This window comes from Syngnathoides biaculeatus, chromosome 23 (genome assembly GCF_019802595.1).
Source record: "Syngnathoides biaculeatus isolate LvHL_M chromosome 23, ASM1980259v1, whole genome shotgun sequence".
Lineage (NCBI taxonomy): Eukaryota > Metazoa > Chordata > Actinopteri > Syngnathiformes > Syngnathidae > Syngnathoides > Syngnathoides biaculeatus.
This window is the reverse complement of record NC_084662.1, coordinates 8,692,667-8,711,080: the sequence shown is the minus strand read 5'-3', so window position 1 is coordinate 8,711,080 and position 18,414 is coordinate 8,692,667. Positions and strand designations below refer to the sequence as shown.

Below are 18,414 nucleotides of genomic sequence, written 5' to 3'. Positions count from 1 at the left end.
GATTGATGTGTCAAAATGTCCTCGTCGGAGTTCTTAAATAGTGAAGTGTCTTTGCACGTAGACCACCGGAAGATGGGCAACATGACGGGCACGGTCCGCAAACACAAGCCCACCCTGGAGGCGCTGCAGGTGCTCTACCACCGCATGCGCTACGAGTACGAGTTCTACAACTTTGTGCGGGACCAGTTCCACCTGACGAAAAAGAAAATCGGCCTCAAGTCGGACGCCCGGCCGCCCGCCTACACGCCCGACTTCCTCCGGGACCTGGACCTACGGACCCCCAAGCCTCTGGACGAGGACGAGGAGCTGGACGCCGACCTGGAGGACGCTAACAACTGGCTTATCCACCAATAACAAGCGTCTGTTTGTTTTTATGTAAGCGGCGGACACCGGCGCCCCCTCCGTCCTCGGAGACTGGCGTCCCGAGGGGCGACGACGGTTCGCGCCCTTCCGGAAGCCGAGGCGCGTTTCCGTTCCGGACTTTGCGGACGGGGCTCAGCACGGCGGACGGCTCGGACCGGAAAGGTCGAGATTATTTAAAAAGTTGAACGAGGGTCACGGGAAATAACGCTTAACTCGCTTCTGCGTGAAGCAAAGCTTTCCATTTTTTTTTTTTTTTGTGTGCTTTGTTCTTAAAACGGAAACGGCTGTCGCTCGATTCTCCAGGAGAGATGAAGCACGGGAGATTGGGGGGGGGGGGGTGCACAAGGTGGCCCCCAAAACATGGGAAGGTACAATATGGTAAGAGGTGATGTTTATGTATACATTATGAAAAAGCTGAGAAGCCAAACATCAATGAATGGAAGAGTGCCAAAAATTATATACTTCTCACTAAAACAAAAAAAAAAAAAAAAGTTGGGCTTTTAGATAAAACTCCAGGATGGAGCTAAAATGTTCAAAACCTTCACGGGTGCGTGTTCAGAATTTTACCATTCAGCTCTTTGTTGGACAAGAAAGTAATCCAAAGTCGCACCGTGCGTTTAAAAAGTGTCGCGGGCAAATTAAATTAACCTCTACATATTTGGTACATTTCGGCTTCATCCTCAAGTTTCAGCCAAATATTCTGAACTTTTTTTTGTCAGTAGTATACGGCACGTATATCGGTCTCCGAGACAGGAAGCGATATACGTATCAGCGGGTTTCTACTGAGCGGCACGGTTGGGCCCGTTTTTGCAGGGTCCGCTTTTTCCAACTGTCGTTGCTACGTCACCTCCATCGCCGAGCGAAATGCGCAACGGTTGGCTCTTTAAAATGAAACAACACCAAGTTGCCGTGTTATTGATGTCGTTAAATCGGGCCGTACACGTAGCGCTTTTTAACATGACGCCCTACATCAGATATTAATATCCAAGGATAATCTTTCGGAAACACCTGCGAATCGGGCCGTTTGCTGTCTTTGATTGGAGTTGTCAGTATGTGGAAAGCCTGTGTTGGTGAATATTGATCAGTTTTAATATTTACGTATGATTGTCAGCCGCCGATGTTTTTCGAGCAGATCGGGAAGAAAAAAAAAATCAGTTAACGCGCCCCACACCACAGGATAATCACGATAAAAGAATCACGACATCCGACACTCAGGGCTTTGCTGATTTTGATCGGAAGAAAAGAAAAACACCCAAATTAGGCCCGATTATTGGTATGCATGAAGCCTGTTTTTAGGATTCATAATTGTATGTGTTAAACAATTTTAATATTTTTGATTGTCGAACGGCGCAATTTTTTGAGCAGATGAGGGAGGAAAATTTTCTTTTATCGCACCACACACCACTGGATAATCACTCAAGATAATTTTTCAATGACATCCAACTATCAGGGCTGTGCTGATTTTGAGCAGAAGGGAAGAAAAACACTCAAATTTACTCCGATTATTGTATGCACGAAGCCTGTTTTTAGGATTCATAATCGTATGTGTTAAACACTTTTAACATTTATGATTGTCAAACGCCACAATTTCTTTAAGCAAATTGGGGAGGAAACATTTATCACACCCCACACCACAGGATAATCACTCAGGGTAATTTTTCAGAGACATCCTACATTCGGGGCTTTGCTAACTTTGATCGGAAGAAAAGAAAAACACCCAAGTTAAGCCCGATTATTGGTAAGCATGAAGCCTGTTTTTAGTATGTATTACACTTAACATTTATGATTGTTGAACGCCAAAATTTTTCGAGCAGATGAGGGAGGAAAAATCTCTTATCACACCCCACACCACTGGATAATCACAAAAGATAATCATCCAGAGACTTTGTTGCTAACTATGATCGGAAGAGAGGAAAAATCCATGAATGTTTCCCAGTTGTGAACCTCATTTCCGAATTTGCATTCAAATATTTTAAACAGTTTTAATATTTTCTAAAGTCAGCCTCTTTCAGTTTTCACGCAGATCGTGGAGAAAAATCACACACCACACCACAGGATAATCGCTCCAATAATCTCGTCTGACTAGCTGGCCTTTGCTGATAATAATCGAAAGAGAAGGGCGAATGCTCAAGTTGGGCCCGATAATCGGTACGCGTGCACCCCGCTAATTAGGGCCAGCGCCGTAACGGCGACGCGTGCAAATCAAGCTAATCCGTCCCAAACTCATTCCAGCGGAACCGGACCGTGCCGCTTAGTGGAAACGTGACTCCGAGTGATTGGTGCGTTTTTGTTGAAAGAGATTATTCTTGTTATGAAATGTACAAATGAGGGTGAAACCGTATGCACTCGTTATGAATTCAGAGAATTCCCGCAAGGTGTGCAAGTATGACTGCGTTTGACCAGAGTACTTTAGCAGAGATTTATGGTTTGCTTTCACTTTGTTGGGACTTGAAGTTGGCCAGAGATATTTGCTGGAGGGAAAAAAATACATATTATTGTTCCATGTGAGGTTTCAAAACATTGTATTTACACCACAAAAACAAACAAACAAAAAAGCCATCTTGATACTTAGTTTCCTGCTGCAAACAAAACTACACGTTTGTTTGAAACTCCTAATTTTATAGGCATTAAAAAAATTATGAATTACAAGCAAAAACATTTTTCAAAAATCCCAAATATCTTCATTTTCGATTTATAGTCCAATTATTATGCAAATGAAGTGAAAAAAGAATAGTACGTAACAATTCTCAAAGCTGGAATATTATAACTCGGAAAATTGCTGTTTTACATTTAAAATAAAGTCATGACATTGCAAGGAAAAAAGTATTTTTTTTTACTGGGTTAATATTTAAAATATATTTAGTTTTTTTTTTTTTTTTTTTTCCATCAAGAGGTCTCAAGACTCACATTTTTCTTGCTGCCCACAAATGGAACCCAAAATTTTGAACATTTATGTCGGCATTCAAAACCCTTTCAAGCCATTTATGAAGTATTGTCCCATTTGCCAAAGAAAAATTAAGATTAATATTGTGCTCTACTAATTTTCTTTAGCGTCTTTATTTTCCAGTGATACAGTTTTAAAACTGCAGTAATGCTGTACGTTTTGGACCCACACCAAAATCCAAAATATAGAGACCGCAAAACATGATATATTTATCTATATATATATATATATATATATATGTATATATATGCATATATAATTTTGCTCCTCCCACACACACCGACAGTATTAAATCTCACTTTTTGAAGTACACTTTCCTGTCGAGAAATGGGATTCTATTGCATAACGTCCCTTTCAGAATCCAAACAACAACTCCCTTGCAGTTTTTCCAAAAAAGAGGCAATGCGTGCTTGCTTCAAGCTGTTTCATTGTTGGTCTGTCACTCCCAGTCCAAGTTGACTGTAAAACTGCACTCACATTACATATTTGAACGCCGCAATTTGCAACTGAACCATATTTCATTTTACAAAAGTTCTTTAGCTGAATGCTAACCTAAAATGGGAAAAGCCATAGACGGGCCTTCAGGCTTTAGCATAAATGGTGCGTACATTTTATTTATAAACGTTAAAACAACTTACGAACAGAGCGTATAGCAATACTCGGAGGTATAATAGTCTCTCTGCTTTTGAAATATATTTATTACTGGAGCTTAGTTGGGGACCTTCCCTGCATCTTCTTCTCGCTGTTAATTCCGCTGCATCTCTTCCAGTAGACCTGTGGTACTACAACGAAGGCACGCAACTCTAAATTTGGGCGTCAGGGAGTGTTGAAAAAAAAATTTTTTTTCACTTCCGCAGAAGTGTTCGTACTGTATATCCGAAAAGTTCCTAAGTAGGGCAGTGCCTGTATACTGTAAAAAAAAAAAAAACAACAAACAAACATGAAAATATATTGCTTAGTTATAAACGATGGCGGGGGATAAAACTGTAATTTTTCTCAGCGTTATGTCTCTGGTACTTCCGCCAGCAGCTAAACAACGAATTATGTCGCATACACGATACGATGAATGATAAGCTTGCTCGGTCCTCCCCGAATGTCGTCCTGCTTTGTGTTCAACTTCCTCTTAATTTATTATTCCGTCCCCCCCCCCCGCCCCCCCCTATTCATTTCTGTGCATTCTGCATCAATTTCTCAGGAAGGAAAGACAAAACTGTTGTAATAATAATTGTATCATTTCCAACTTGGCAGGCTATTAAAAAAATAATAATAATAATAATCCGGGTGTTCCATGGGAAGCCTTTGGATGAGTTGAAAAAAAAAGAAAGCTACATTTTACACTCTTCCAAAATAAACTTCCTCAGAATAAAAGGGCTTGTGTGCTTGTTCTTTGGCTTTTTGTTTTGTCTCGTTTGAGATGTCAGCACGTACATTTGTGAGCGTCGGCTTAAAATGGAACTTGCTGTGATTGCCAGGGGAATCGAAGGGAAATTATGGGCAATTAACTGACGAAATAAAATTAAAAATTGACTCCTAATAGGGTTTTTGAACTTGTAATTTCTATTTACAAAATAAATCTGTTGAAATGTTTCGCTTTTTAACGGTATCGTTGTGCATGAATGTCTACACAAATTAATTATGGCAAAGAAAGAGGGAAAAAAAGACGTAATGTAGTGGTTATGCTACTATTGAAATTATATTTGTAATGCAGTTTTTGTTTTAAAAAATCTTTGCTACCGTCGTGATGACAGCAGGGGGCAGCATAACACTAAAACCGGAGATGTCCATTGCAAGCCACTTTATTGTAAGCCATTATACAGTTTGAACATTAACACGGGGCTTGAATATAGGGGATAATATAAAGAGCTAAAATTTTTTTTAGTGAAAAAAGGGAGTTGGTGGAGAGAAAATAATAATAATAATAAGTAGTAGTCATCACGCATACCCGGAAGTAACCCGGATGTATTGTCGACCGGGGCAATCGCTGATTGGCTGGCGCATAGCTACATCCCGCCCCCCTGGGCTGCCCTTTCCTGCGATAAATCGCCAAGCCGAAGAAGACGGCTCGACGGCGGCCACATTCGCAAACTGGGCCGGACGTCGGTGCAAATCTTCTCCCTACACCGTGACGAGTCTGGCTGGGTCCAAAGTGGAGGTTAACGATGGAGACACCGCAACAAGGTCAGTCAATGTCGATTCATTTACGCAGTTTAATGGCTTACTTGAATGGCGAGACGACCCTCGCTCACGCTAGCAGCAGGTACTGGACAGTACTTCGAAAGGAGCATGAACGCGCCACGCTGTCCACGAGTACAACGCGAAAGGTAGCAGTCGTGTACTGACAACTGTTTTCTGTTTAAAAGTGACCAAACGTCAAATTCGGTCGCTTTCTGGCATCATTCAATATGTACCGAATGTCTTGTTAAACCGAATACAGGTGAAATTGAAGTGACGTCAGCATTATTGAGGATCTCGTGTCACGGTTCGATTGTTGTTTTTTGTTTTTCCGTTTTCGAACCAAGTCTGTTTACATCGAGGTTTTCTTCTCATTCTAAAACGTAACATGGGTCGAAATTCGTCCACAATGTTTTTCCACCCATGTGATTGATGAGTGGCTTTTATTCCCACATTAAAAACAGCAAGTGTTTCCAGATCTAGAGCAAGGGGTGTCCTGGGGGGAAAATAAAATTTCATATAGTTGGTCCTAACGTTATCGTGCATTTACTACAAATAATTTGTCTTTTATTTATGTATGGATGCTATCAACATATTGAGACAGGCAGTGCAACATAAAGGGTCCAGATCATCAAGTCAGGTTTGCGAAATTATCTAATTTCACTTAATTGATATGAAAATTAATACAATTTAATGAAAATATCGTTGTCTATATATGACAGCTTCCTACAGTGACATGCAATAAAACTTAATACTCTTGTACAGTGGTACCTCTACTTATGAAATTAATTTGTTCCGGATGTTCTTTTTTTGTAAGTAGAAGCACTTTTTACATGTAAATAGCCTAATCCGTACCAAGCCCATCCAAAAATATGCATCCAGAGTTCATAATGTAAAGAATAATAGAAATTTTTATTTACCTTTTGGTGTTGGGTGACTAGTAAAAGGCATGGGGGCGGGGGAGGAAACAGAGGAGGAGGCAAACGTTTGACCGCTGAGAGAAAACAAAAATACGAATGCAAGCACACAACTTAATTCCACTAAAGTTTCCTCGGGCCCATGATGAAGATAGATAAATAAAGACAAACCAAAACCTCCAGGAAAAAGTTGTTCTTTACAAATGTGCTGGTGCGAGACAAAGCCTGTGAAAGCGCGAGCATGTGATTCGGTGACGCTTGAGGGGTGAAAGGAAACAAAGAGCATCATGGGTAAAGATTGAGGTCCCTCTTAGCCAATGGGAGAGCAGCTCCATCGCGGCACTTTCAAACAAAGATACACGATGTTTACGTTCGGTGGAATTTGTGGGGGTCCGAATAGCGACTCCTGATTTTTGCCTTTCATACCCTGAATTTTGCTCTGTAGAAACAGACAATATTTTTACAAATAGCCATTTTGTAACCTGAAATTTTCGTCACACAAGATGTTTGTAAGTAGAGGTACCCCTATACTTGATGCCTGATAATGGAATGAACAAAATGGCTTTGGGGTGCAACCAAAGCGGCCCTGATTTCACGCTAAATCCATTTTGTGAATACATTCCAAAATTATGAGTGCACAAACATTTGGTGAGGTTTTTGTATCTGTATGCCCTGAGGTTACAAAAAGCGGACAGACGGGTTTGTTATGCTGCCGAGTGGAAAAGCATTCCATTGTTCTGCCTGTCACTACACATTTGGATTAAATAAATAATTTGAGAGCAATTGGACAACCTTTTATCGCCATTGTGCCGTTTTACTACTTCTCGCCGTCTGTGGTGAGTTCAAGCGAGTTAGACACAAGGCGCCGTTTGTTGATCCAGTTAAGTTAATTGCATTCCAGTTATAAGCGACTCCCTGTTTTGGTGGCAAAGTCCGTCAACAAAGTGGAGCGCTGCCGTTTTCTAACTTTCCGCACGTCCAACATGAATTTTCTTTTGGGTGAAGGTGTGCACACTTTGGTCTTGCGCTCTGGCGGCCATAGAACTCTCCCCAGGCCTCTGATTTAGCTTAACCACATGACCCAGATGGGAGTCTTGTGATCACCGAGGTATTCAAGGCCACGCACAAAAAAAGAAAAGCGGGGAGAAATGCCCGAGACAAATGAGTTCACTGTACATGTATCGAAGTGTTGCTACAAAGTCTCCCCACGTGGCCTTTTTAAATTAAATGACGCCTACGCAGAAATGTGCTGCGACCCAAAATGGGAGTTACAAAATGGCTTCGAAAATGCTGCGGCTCGAGCGAACTGGGGAAACAAAATGGAGCAATTAGGGTACTGCAACGCCCTCATGTGGTCACAGCCGCCCATGCGTGTTCAAATATTGACAGCAATGTGTAAAGTAGTCAAACACACGAAATGAGAACACTCGTGGAGCTGCTGTAGTCCACAACTCGCACCTCCACGCTTGCACACAAGTGAGCAGGCCTTCCCTACTCTAGCCTTGCTCGGCCCTCCCTGAATACTATCTTCCCTCGCTCTATCGTGGTTCACTTATTGGGGCTTCGGTGCATCACGGGTGTTTTTCCTTTTCGTACGGAGCAGTTACTCAACTTCACGTCTCCAGTAAGCATCGTTAGCTCATTGAATGTAGTCACTCATCGCTATTTAAAATGTGTCGAAATAGTAGTTCAGATAGCATAAGAACGGAGGCACTGGTAGAGCGCTTTCAATCATTTTATTAAATGAAATAGTCTTAGCAGACCCGCCAGAAGCCTCGATTGACAGTCATTGAACACGACCATGGCTAACACTGTAGCTGGGAAATATCGAACAAACAGTGTTCTACACATATTCATAGGCGTAGTTATTATAACGAAGAATGTGTCATTGGTGACCCCAAGTGGACAGAAATAATACCTGAACCTCACATGCATATACAATAGTGTTCTCTCACTGCATTGCAATTAAATTTTGGATTTATGCACTGCAAATGTTTTTATTTTTCCACATTCCTCTCACAGAATGATTGTGTGCTCTATTACTATTGTTATTATTATTTGTTTTTGCAGTGAATTAAATTCTTCTTAGCATTGAGTGAATGGTGTCTATGTGCCCTGCGACTAACTGGAGAGCACTTGAGGGTGTAGTCTACCTTTTGGACAAAGTTAGGTTCCATCATTACTGTATATTTACAAGTTTAAAAGGTGTTCAAGAGATACAGAAAATATTTACAAGAGTATGGTAGCAGTTAATAGCAGTATGGTGGAGATAGTCTGCTTTACAATATGTGTAAATACAGTATTCTTCCCCCAAAATGAGGGCAGTACTTCACAGATTTCGTCTATTGCAGGGGTGCTGTAGTATGAATGAGCCTCCCATGGAAACGAGAGTCTTATGGTACTGCAGTATCTTCAACAGCGCACTTTATTAAGGCAGTGATTTATGTTTGTATTCTTGTTTTATCTTTTGCAAAACACAGACTTAACTTTAATGCTACTTTTCAGTGGTCTTGTCGGGAATTGCTGCGCTTGCACGTTTTGCGCTAAAGAGCTTTAATTTCCTGGAGGTGGTCGCAGCGCATTGTCACGCGTCTGACATTTGTGCTTCTGTCATCACAAAAACTCTGCTTTCCTGCAGCACAAATGCGGAAGGAGGCGTTTCGACACGGGGCTTCGGCAAAACTGCAAACAATTCAACTCTCGGCAATTAAACCTCTCAAGAAAGTGATGTTTTTGCGCCGCAGGAAAACACATTGTGATATATATATATATATACAAGGCGGTGCTATTTTTATTTCGTCCGAAACTGCTGGTGTTTCCGTTCATTGCAGTGGGGAAAAAATTGCATAAGGGACACTGGAAATTTAAATAGTATACAGAAGCTGACACTTCTTTCCACGTTCCAAAACATCCCTGTTCAGGTCATTGAAGCGTTTTATTGTGAATAAATTTGAGTGGTTGTTTTGTTTCTATGTGATTTGGTATCGCCTCTCACCCAAAGTCAGCTGAAATCAAAGCTGCGAGCCTAAAAGAGGACGCATGGCATGGGAAATGAATGGATGGAAAAAGTTCAAGCGGTCCACAGAGTGGAAGATTAGAGACCCAAATGGTGGATGGGAGACAATGCAGTGCTGGCTTGGCAGTCCTCCATTGTTGTCCTGCTTTTGTTTATTGTGCGAGGCCTTTTTCTTCTGTGTTCAATTCACACTAGCGGTTTGTGCGCTGTCGTGTGTTTGTGCATGTGTGAGTATTCATATGTGGCACTAATTTTAATCCCCTACCCTGTGCTGCATTAAGATGGAGAATACCTTTCAGGTACATTTGTTGTGCGTGCTGTCGTTATACCTGCGTGTGTGTGTGCGCGTGTAGTAGATGTGTGTCACAAATAAATGTTCAATTTTGTGTGTGTCAACCACATAATCCATGTCTGTTAATCTGGATTAAAGCACAGCAGGCTGCCGCCGCACGTTACGTAACACTCCTTCCCAGGAGCAATTTAGAAAACGGCCGAAGGCATGTAAACACGACGCCAGAATGTTCCACAAGATCGCATGATGAAGAACCATAAGAAATAGTCATGGAAATTGAAATCATCTGTTCCCAGGTCACAACGGTCACCATCATAAGACCTTTATTAACATGACAGGCAGTGTGGGAGGAAGTATTTAAAAAAAAAAAAAAACAAGTTTCCCACTATTAAAACTACAATAAGATGCAGTTTACTCACATTGTGGTGTACATATTATTTTTCCACCCCTTATTGGGATTTGGTGGGGCAGATGTAGAGCCTTGGCCTCACAGTTCTGAGGACCGGTTTTCAAATCCGGGCTCCGCCTGTGTGGAGTTTTCATGTTCTCCCCGTGCCTGTGTGGGTTTTCTACTGGCACTCCACTTTCCTCCCACATCCCAAAAACCAGTTCAGGGTATACCACGCCTCCTGCCCGTTGACGGCTGGGATAGGCTCCGGCACTCCTGCGACGCTTGTGAGGATAAGCGGCTCAGGAAAATGGAGATAATTGACTGCATCGCCGGGATGATGTGCAGAACGTATTGTCATCAATGACATCACTTTTATTCTTGAGGGGACATAAATGTTTGTATGTCTGTTCGTTTTTGTGATGCAGTGGTACCGTGACATCGGTGTTTAATGCTTTCCTGAACTCAATTTACTGAATTTTTTTTTTTTTTTTTAAATCAAGTGAATCGGTAGGTTCAATTGCAAATTCACGCATATGTGCTGTGTGCGCGCGCGTCAGGTTTTGAGACTGAGCCTCTGAGGGAACCGGAGAAGCACTCAACGTCAGAGGTCAACCTTGGCGACTCCAACATGACTGAGGAGGAAAGAGAGGAGATCCAACTGGAATTAGCCAAAGTACTGACACACAAATAGCGTGGCAATGTTTGTTTGGATCATAATATTCATGTTTTTTTTTTTTTTTTTTTCAGCTGGAGGAAGAGATCAGCACCTTGAGGCAGGTGTTGGCGTCTAAAGAGAAGCAACACACCGAGCTGAAGCACAAACTCGGCATCACTCCTCTCGGCGAGCTCCGCAGCAATTTAAATCGAGGCTGGCTCGACATGCAGAGCTCCACCGCGTAAGCTCCCACAGATGCGCTCCTCACAAAAAGTTGGGGGAAATACATTTTGGGGGGGGGGCAAATTTATTTGTATACCACACTTCATATAGGAGGTAACTCAATGTGCTTTATATGATTAAAGGCATTTGAAAACAGAAACATTTAAAACGACATAAAAACAGTAAAAATGACAGACAAAATATTTTTTAAAAGACAATAAACCACATACAGCGCAAATAATATGATCAAAAAAATTATATGTTCTAAAAAACATGAGAAAAAGAGTTTCTAACCTGAATTAAAAAAAAAAAAAAAAAAAAAAATGCACACTTGAGGCTGACCTCACCTCTATTGGCAATTTATTCCATTTGTGTGCAGCATAATAGCTAAATGCTGCTTCACCATGTTTGCTTTGGACTCTACGCTCCACGAATTTGACCTGAGTCAGTCGATCTCGGAGCTCTACTGGATTTGTATTCCGGAAGCATTTCTTTCATGTATTCGCGACCTAAATCATTTAGTGATTTATAGACCACTAGCATAACTTTAAAATCTATTCTAAAGCTGACTGGAAGTCAAAACACCAAACACTGATCTGCTCTCACAAAAAGCTAAGCGGCAAAATTCACAGCCACAAACTTTTTGTGAGTACTTGTAAATGCGCATAGATTTTATGATGTCACAATAAATTTTCAAGTGAGATATCGTTGAAAGACTTTGGTTACCATGATGAGTGGGGGCGGAGCTTTAGCGTAGCGGAGGCTACTCGCAGTGTTGCGACTTCCTCCGCGACGTGTTTGTATCATGCTGGAGTCAAACACTGACCTGCCCGTGTTTTTGTTTTCAACACAGGTCCCCCACCTTTTTTTTTTTCTGTGGGGGCGGGGCACACAAGACATTCATTGGGATTTTTACTGTCTGTGTATGAGAGCAGTTTAGATAATAGAGAGCTAAAGGCTATGGCCCACCTGGAAAACATAATACAATTACAGTGTTACAGAAGTCCAGTAAATCCAATTGAATCTGTGGACAAGAGAGGCTTGTCAAGCAGGAAATGCATTTAAAGCTGCAGAGCACACACATACACACTCATCAATAATGAAGCAGAGTGATCGGGGAACACTAGTGCTAGATGTCACAAAAACGATACAAAGGGTCTCTTAAAAAAAAACGGTATGCCTCTGTTAATCATTTCCATTCTATTTTTAAAAATTGGCTTTTTTTTTTTTTTCCTCCCCAAAAACAAAGGGAAATACAAATCTGCATATGCTGATGTGTGAATATGTGAAATATGAGGACTCTCCTCTTGCGCTTTCCAGGTACAAGAGAACGTCGGAGACTCTGAGCTCGGCCGGACAGAAGACCACGGCGGCCTTCAGCACGCTCGGCAGCGTCCTCAGCAGGAAGTTTGGAGACATGAGGTGCGCCGCAACACTCGATCACCTCTCTACCCATCGGCTCTATTTCTATCCTGCTATTTCTCTGTCAGTCTACAAATATCATCCATCCGTATATTTATCTCCAGCTTCCTCTCATTCCCGATTTCTACCGTCTCTGTCGAGATATTTGAAGTTTTGCGTTAACTCGAAAAATGGCTGACAAACAGTGGGGAGCGTTGGTGATAAACTCGGGTGACATCTTCTCCTTCTTTTTTTTAAGTGATGAGACGCATCTATAATAAAAGAAACAATGTATTAATGTCATTCGTATAGCGAGGCTGGTCTACAGTTACTTTTCCCTCGGAGGTATGTGTTTGCGTGCGTGCGTGTGAATAGAAGGCATGTATTTGGTGTGAAGTGTTTTTGCCTTACACGTGTTTAGGATTTAAGGACATGTAATATTTAATCACCATTAACTGACCCAAAACGCAAGATGTAATCAATTGTTCCCGACAAATTAACTATAATTACAATTGAATCATGTGTGTGTTTGCTTGTGCGCCGTCTTCTTGCTGTGCTCGGCTTACGGTCAGATGTGTTTTCATCTGACTTTGTGTATTTTTCCTCATTTCAGATTTAGCTAATTTAATGATTGACAACCTTTGATGTTCATTTATTTACACCATATGTAGTTTAGTTGTTGTTAATTGAAACGGTCATCTTTTGCCTCCTCCCACATGCTCCCAAGGTCTGGCTCTATAGGGTAAGAACATTCCAACAACAGCAGTCACTATCATAAGTTCATTTCTTTCCATTCCCTTTTATGATATTTTATACAGTACCATGCAAGTTTTCTTTATTTAAAAAATGCTGGAAAGTCGAGGAACCACACACACACCACACTGTTGGTATCCATCCATGGTCGAGTCACGGGGGGGACTCCCTTTACCCAGCCACTTCATCCAGCTCTTCTGGGGGGATTTCCTGAGGTTTTCCCAGGCCAGCCGAGAGTCATAGTCTCTCTAACGTGTCCTGGGTGGTCCCCAGGGTCTCCTCCCGGTGGGATGTGCCCGGAACAGCTCATCAGATAGGGTCAATGCCTTGTGTCAGGGGCGTTTCAACCACCACAACATCCAGAACCTTTAGGAACTCCAGGCGAATCCCATCCACTCCTGGAGCTTTGTAACCACCTCGGTGAGCTAAACCCCAGAAATAGGAGAACCTGCTTCTGAGAACCCAAACTCTGCTTCCTCATGGGAACGCACATCTGTGGAATTGAGGTCTCCGAAGTATTCGCCCTACCGATTTACAGCGTCCCGAGTCGAGGTCAGCAGCACCAAATCCTCGCTATACACAGTGTTGATGGTGCACTGCTTCCCCCTCCTGAGACGCCGAATGGTGGACTAGAATTTCTTCAAAGCAGTCTGAAAGTCTTTCCCCGTGGCCTCACCAAACTCTTCCCATGTCCGAGTTTTTGCTTGCTCCAAGAGGCCATAAAGGTCTGATAGGACTCCTTCAGCTTGACGGCATCCCACCAACGTGTTTGGGGATCGCCGCAGCGACCACCTTACGGCCACAGCTCTCGTCGGCTGCCTCCGCAATGGAGGCACAGAAGATGGTCCACTCGAACTCAATGTCCCTCACTTCCCCTGGAACACGAGTGAAATTCTTTTGGAGGTGGGAGTTGAAACTTTCTGAGAGCGGATTCTACCATCTGTTCCCAAAAGACGCTCACAATCCGTTTCGGCCTGCCACTGTCAGAACGGCATCTTCCCTGACTAGCGGTGCCAACTCACACTGTTAGTATGAACATCCTAATTTTGTGCATGTATATGTACAGTCCTCTCTATATTTTTCCTTTAGACCCGTCAATGTGTCAGTATATGTGCTAACTCTGACGTGCTCTTCGCTAACCAGTAACTCCTCTCTCCGTGGACAGCTACTCCATCTCCCACTCTATGAGCATGCCTGCCATGAGGTAATTGTGAGAATGTTGTACACGCATGTGTTACGATTTGTCAGAAACTGAAAACGCTAATAAGACTTTTTTGTCCAAGCACCACGTATAACTCTGATCTCTAGTTTTGGCATTGATGCTAGTGCTAATGATACGAGAGGTGTCCTGGCTAGTCTACCAATGTTACCGTAATTTCCAGCCTACAAGCTGCGACTTTTTTCACACGCGTTCAACCCTGCGGTTTATGAGGTGATGCGGCACTAGGGTTAGCGTTAGTGCGGCACTAGCGTTAGTGCACTTGGTTATAAGCCTCAGTACACAGAGAGTTTTGACGCTAGCGTGGTGCTAATAGCGTTAAACTCTTTCTGTGTACCGAGGTTTATAACAAGTTGCGCTCTGTAGGGCGGGAATTACGGTATACCACTAAAAGAAGGCGATCTGGGTCCTTGGTGAGCAACAGGAGATGCTAATTTTATTTATTGCAAGACAGTTTTGCTTCAGTTAAGATCATGTAAAATTGTTTTTTTTATATGCTGGATGACTGGTCAGCACTTCTTCCCCACAGTTCTGAGAACCCAGGTTCAAATTTTTCCTCGACTGTGTGGAGTTTGGATGTTTTCCTTGCGCGTGCATTCTAATTGCCCGGAGGCGTGAATGGTCGTTTGTCCGTACGTGCGATTGGCTGGCGACCAGCTGAAGGTGTACCTCACTTCTCACCCACTGTCAACTAAGAGAGGTGCAAGGGCGCTTGCAGCACTCGTGAGGATAAGCAGGATGGGCATTGACTGTAATTTCAGATTGTTTGAATTTTTTTTTTTTTTTTTTGCCATAGTAATGCATTTATGCAACTGTGTTTTAATGTTTGTCGTTTGGAGAAGCCAATATTTTTGAGGTGGTACATGGTCTAAAAAAGGTTGAGAACCACTGTTGTAGACTACCGACGGACATTTTTCGTGATTCCCAATCACGGGATTGGGTGGGCGCAGGAGCAAAGGTCACCAGTAGGGGGAATTGTGAAACCCGTTTCCGAGAATGGACGGGAGTGGAAACTGTGGTGAAATTATCTCATCAAATCGATATTTGAAGATTTTCTCTCGGCATCAAGCTAAACTAAATGACTATTATGCCTTTTGTTAATAAGCTTGTTTTGTTTCCTTATTTCGGTAATTGTGCATATTTTATTTTTTTTTTTTTTTACATTGGGAGTGGGAATCATGATCCACTCCCATGTGGGCCTCTTGTAGGTAATCAGAGGCTCCAGGGCAACAACATTGATGCAGTGTAGCATGGACGCGACAGATATTTTAGTGGCAAATAATTTTATATAAATAATAATTACATGAAAAAGTAATTGAATAGAGAACAGTGTGGTGAGGGATGAGGATAAAACCAACAGATTACTTAAAAAATGTAAGTATAGTGGCTTTTTCAACACATGAATTACAGATATTGAAGAGAATAAATTTGAAGTTTATGTGATTAATGCATTGGGTTTCTATTAAAAAAAAACAAAAAAAAAGTGCAACAACAGAAGACGCGTCGTGTCTGGTCCACCAGTATTGTCTACTAAAAGTCTACTAAAGTTGGTAAACAGTCCCGCGACAGAAATTCTGTTTTAATTACTACTACCTATTGTAGTATTGTACGCACAGTACATGACAATAATGGTCCTAGTTTAGGTAACGGATTAAAATTTTTTTTTTTTTTGGTTGAAACGAACTGAGATGTGATTTTTTTTTTTTTTTTTTTTTTTTTTTCTTTTCCAGAAATTCTCCCAGCTTCAGGTCTTTTGAGGAGAAAGTTGAGAATACAGTGACCAGCATCAAGGTCTGTACAAATGCACAACTCTACAATATGAAAAACAATCATTAAAATTCACTTCATTGAACCAAAAGGTTCTTTTACACCTCCTGCAAGCTTCAAATACATTTAAACCTATTAAAAGCCATTTAAAACTACATTACACTTTTTTAAGTATTCCAATATTCGTGTTATCAATCATTACAAAGAAATTGATAACTATCGTATAACAACACTTTGAGGAAACCAAAAGAAGACTCTTGTTCAGTTTCCTAAAAGAGGCACAGCGTGCTTGCTTTAAGCCAGGGGTGTCAAACTCATTTTTCTCGTGGGCCACATTGTCGTGCTCGTTTCCCTCAGAGGGCCGTTATGACTGTGGAACAAAAATATGTAATCATAGTAATAATTGTAATGTGTCTTTCAACTATTCACGTTTGGTAACACAAAAATGCTTCTAATATCTATATGTGACCGTTTTAAATTTTGCTACAGATTTTTGCAAAAATCGTGGAAATTGACACTCTCGATTTGGCTTCGCAGGCCACGTAAAATCATGTGGTGGGCCAGATCTGGCCCCCGAGCCCAGAGTTTGACACCTGTGCTTTAAGCTGTCACTCCCAGTCGAAGTTCACTGTGAAACTCCGAAAAATACGAGAATAAACGTATTTAAACAGCTAAATATTGAACTGAACCTTATCATTCTGTCTGAGGACAGTCTGTTAGCTCAGTGCTAACAAAGTACTGTAGATGGGCTACCGGAAATTAGCGTAGAAATAAACTCACCACCTATAACATATAAAGTATTTTTTTAAATAACAGATTTCATCCTCCCGGAGTTAAAACACAGTTGTACATTGTATCGCTTCCCTTTTGCATTTCCTAGACTAAGGTCGGAGGTCCGGGAGCAGGAGGAAGCTTCGAGGACGTCCTCTCCTCCACGGCCAAGGCCAGCTCACAGGACACGCCCACTAACAACTTGACAGACCCCCCTGAGAAGCCGTAGTACCGAACTTAACAGTATTCATCTTTGGGTCATTTTATATAAACAAGTTTATATATCCATTTTTCCCTTTCGGCTTGTTATAAGTATCGTATATTTAAGTTGTACACATCTGAGGAAAAACAAATGTATATTTCCTAAATGAAAGCACTTTTGCAATTTCACCCAAAAATCTGGATTTCACAAAAAAATCCAATTTTCAAAATTATAGGAATTTCTCCGAGATTGAAGATAGGCGTTCAAGACCGATTATAAATACATATTTTCAAATAGCTCTTTCAAGAAGGCATTGTGTGTGTGTGTGTGTGTATATATACACTTTTCTCAAATACTCAATTTCATCCAAAACGAACTTTTTCTTTTCTCTTCAATGTACAATTTTATTCTTGTAATATTACGACTTCAGTCTTGAAAATATTCCGCTTTTTTTTTTTTTTTTCTCAAATATAACACTGTTTGCATAAGATTACAACTTGTCATTTTTTTTTTTTTTTTTTTTAAGTATGGCTCACATACTCTTCAGTAAAACATCTCAACGCGCACACTCAAAAAAAAGATTGGATTTTGTTTTCAGTGTTCACGAAGGGCCCATGTGAAGTTAATTTTGAGCTTTTTCTGCTGCCGTAATGACATTTAAAAGTTTCATAAGGATTTCTCTCATGACCGCGCTGATGACAGAATCGAATCAAACCGTCAGACTAATTAAATAACGCTAAAAGGGAAAGGGCTGTGCAAATTATTCTGGGACAACACTTCATTCCCATGCTAAAGTGATAGAAAAGTAGAATTTATTCTCCAGGTATTTAAAAGAATATGACAATAAGGATTAATAATTTTATGTACTTATTGTTTGCGACCGCTGTTTCCTCCAAGCTTTAACAGTAAGGAAAACAACTTTTACCATAAAACTGTTTGAAAGCATCATTCAAGTGTCGGCATGCGCTGCAAAAGATATTGTGCAAGCAATAATTCAGTTTTACACCAGGAAAAAAAAACAGATGTGAATCTAAAAAAAAAAAAAATTAAAGTCAAACATATGTTCTTTTAACTACACAAAAATTGCAACTAAACCAAGCTAACTATAAATGGAAAAGCCTGCTGCCATCTTTTTTTTTTTTTTTACATAAAGTATTAAAATTAATAATATTGTGCAACCAATAATTCAGTTTTACACCAGGAAAAAACGTGAATTTAAAAAATAAGTCAGACATGTTCTTTTAACTACACAAAAATTGCTAACTAGGAACTATAAATGGGAAAGCCTGCTTCCATTTTTTTTATTTATTTTTTAAAGACATTGTAAGT

At 41.1% G+C, this 18,414-nt stretch overlaps 2 protein-coding genes across 7 annotated transcripts in view; both read left to right on the top strand.

Moving 5' to 3' along the window:
• usta (uronyl 2-sulfotransferase a) overlaps nucleotides 1-4,809 on the top strand; it is a 47,517-nt gene extending 42,708 nt beyond the window's left edge. For all 4 annotated transcript variants that reach the window (XM_061812694.1, XM_061812693.1, XM_061812695.1 and 1 more), the window contains one exon: nucleotides 62-4,809. In XM_061812694.1, coding sequence (XP_061668678.1) covers nucleotides 62-354 — 293 coding nt within the window. In that variant the 3' untranslated portion in view covers nucleotides 355-4,809. The remainder of the gene's footprint in view (nucleotides 1-61) is intronic.
• A 518-nt stretch (nucleotides 4,810-5,327) lies between these two features.
• Nucleotides 5,328-18,226, top strand: tpd52l1 (tpd52 like 1). 3 transcript variants are annotated; one of them, XM_061812250.1, is made up of 8 exons: nucleotides 5,328-5,485; nucleotides 10,653-10,768; nucleotides 10,843-10,991; nucleotides 12,293-12,394; nucleotides 13,101-13,115; nucleotides 14,292-14,330; nucleotides 16,076-16,136; nucleotides 16,993-18,226. In XM_061812250.1, the coding sequence occupies exons 1-8, from the start codon at nucleotides 5,467-5,469 to the stop codon at nucleotides 17,110-17,112; spliced, it is 621 nt and encodes a 206-aa protein (XP_061668234.1). In that variant the 5' UTR covers nucleotides 5,328-5,466; the 3' UTR covers nucleotides 17,113-18,226. The 3 variants fall into 3 exon arrangements, with proteins under 3 accessions (XP_061668234.1, XP_061668235.1, XP_061668237.1); XM_061812251.1 differs by lacking the exon at nucleotides 13,101-13,115; XM_061812253.1 differs by lacking the exons at nucleotides 13,101-13,115; nucleotides 14,292-14,330.
• Nucleotides 18,227-18,414: the final 188 nt, after the last annotated feature.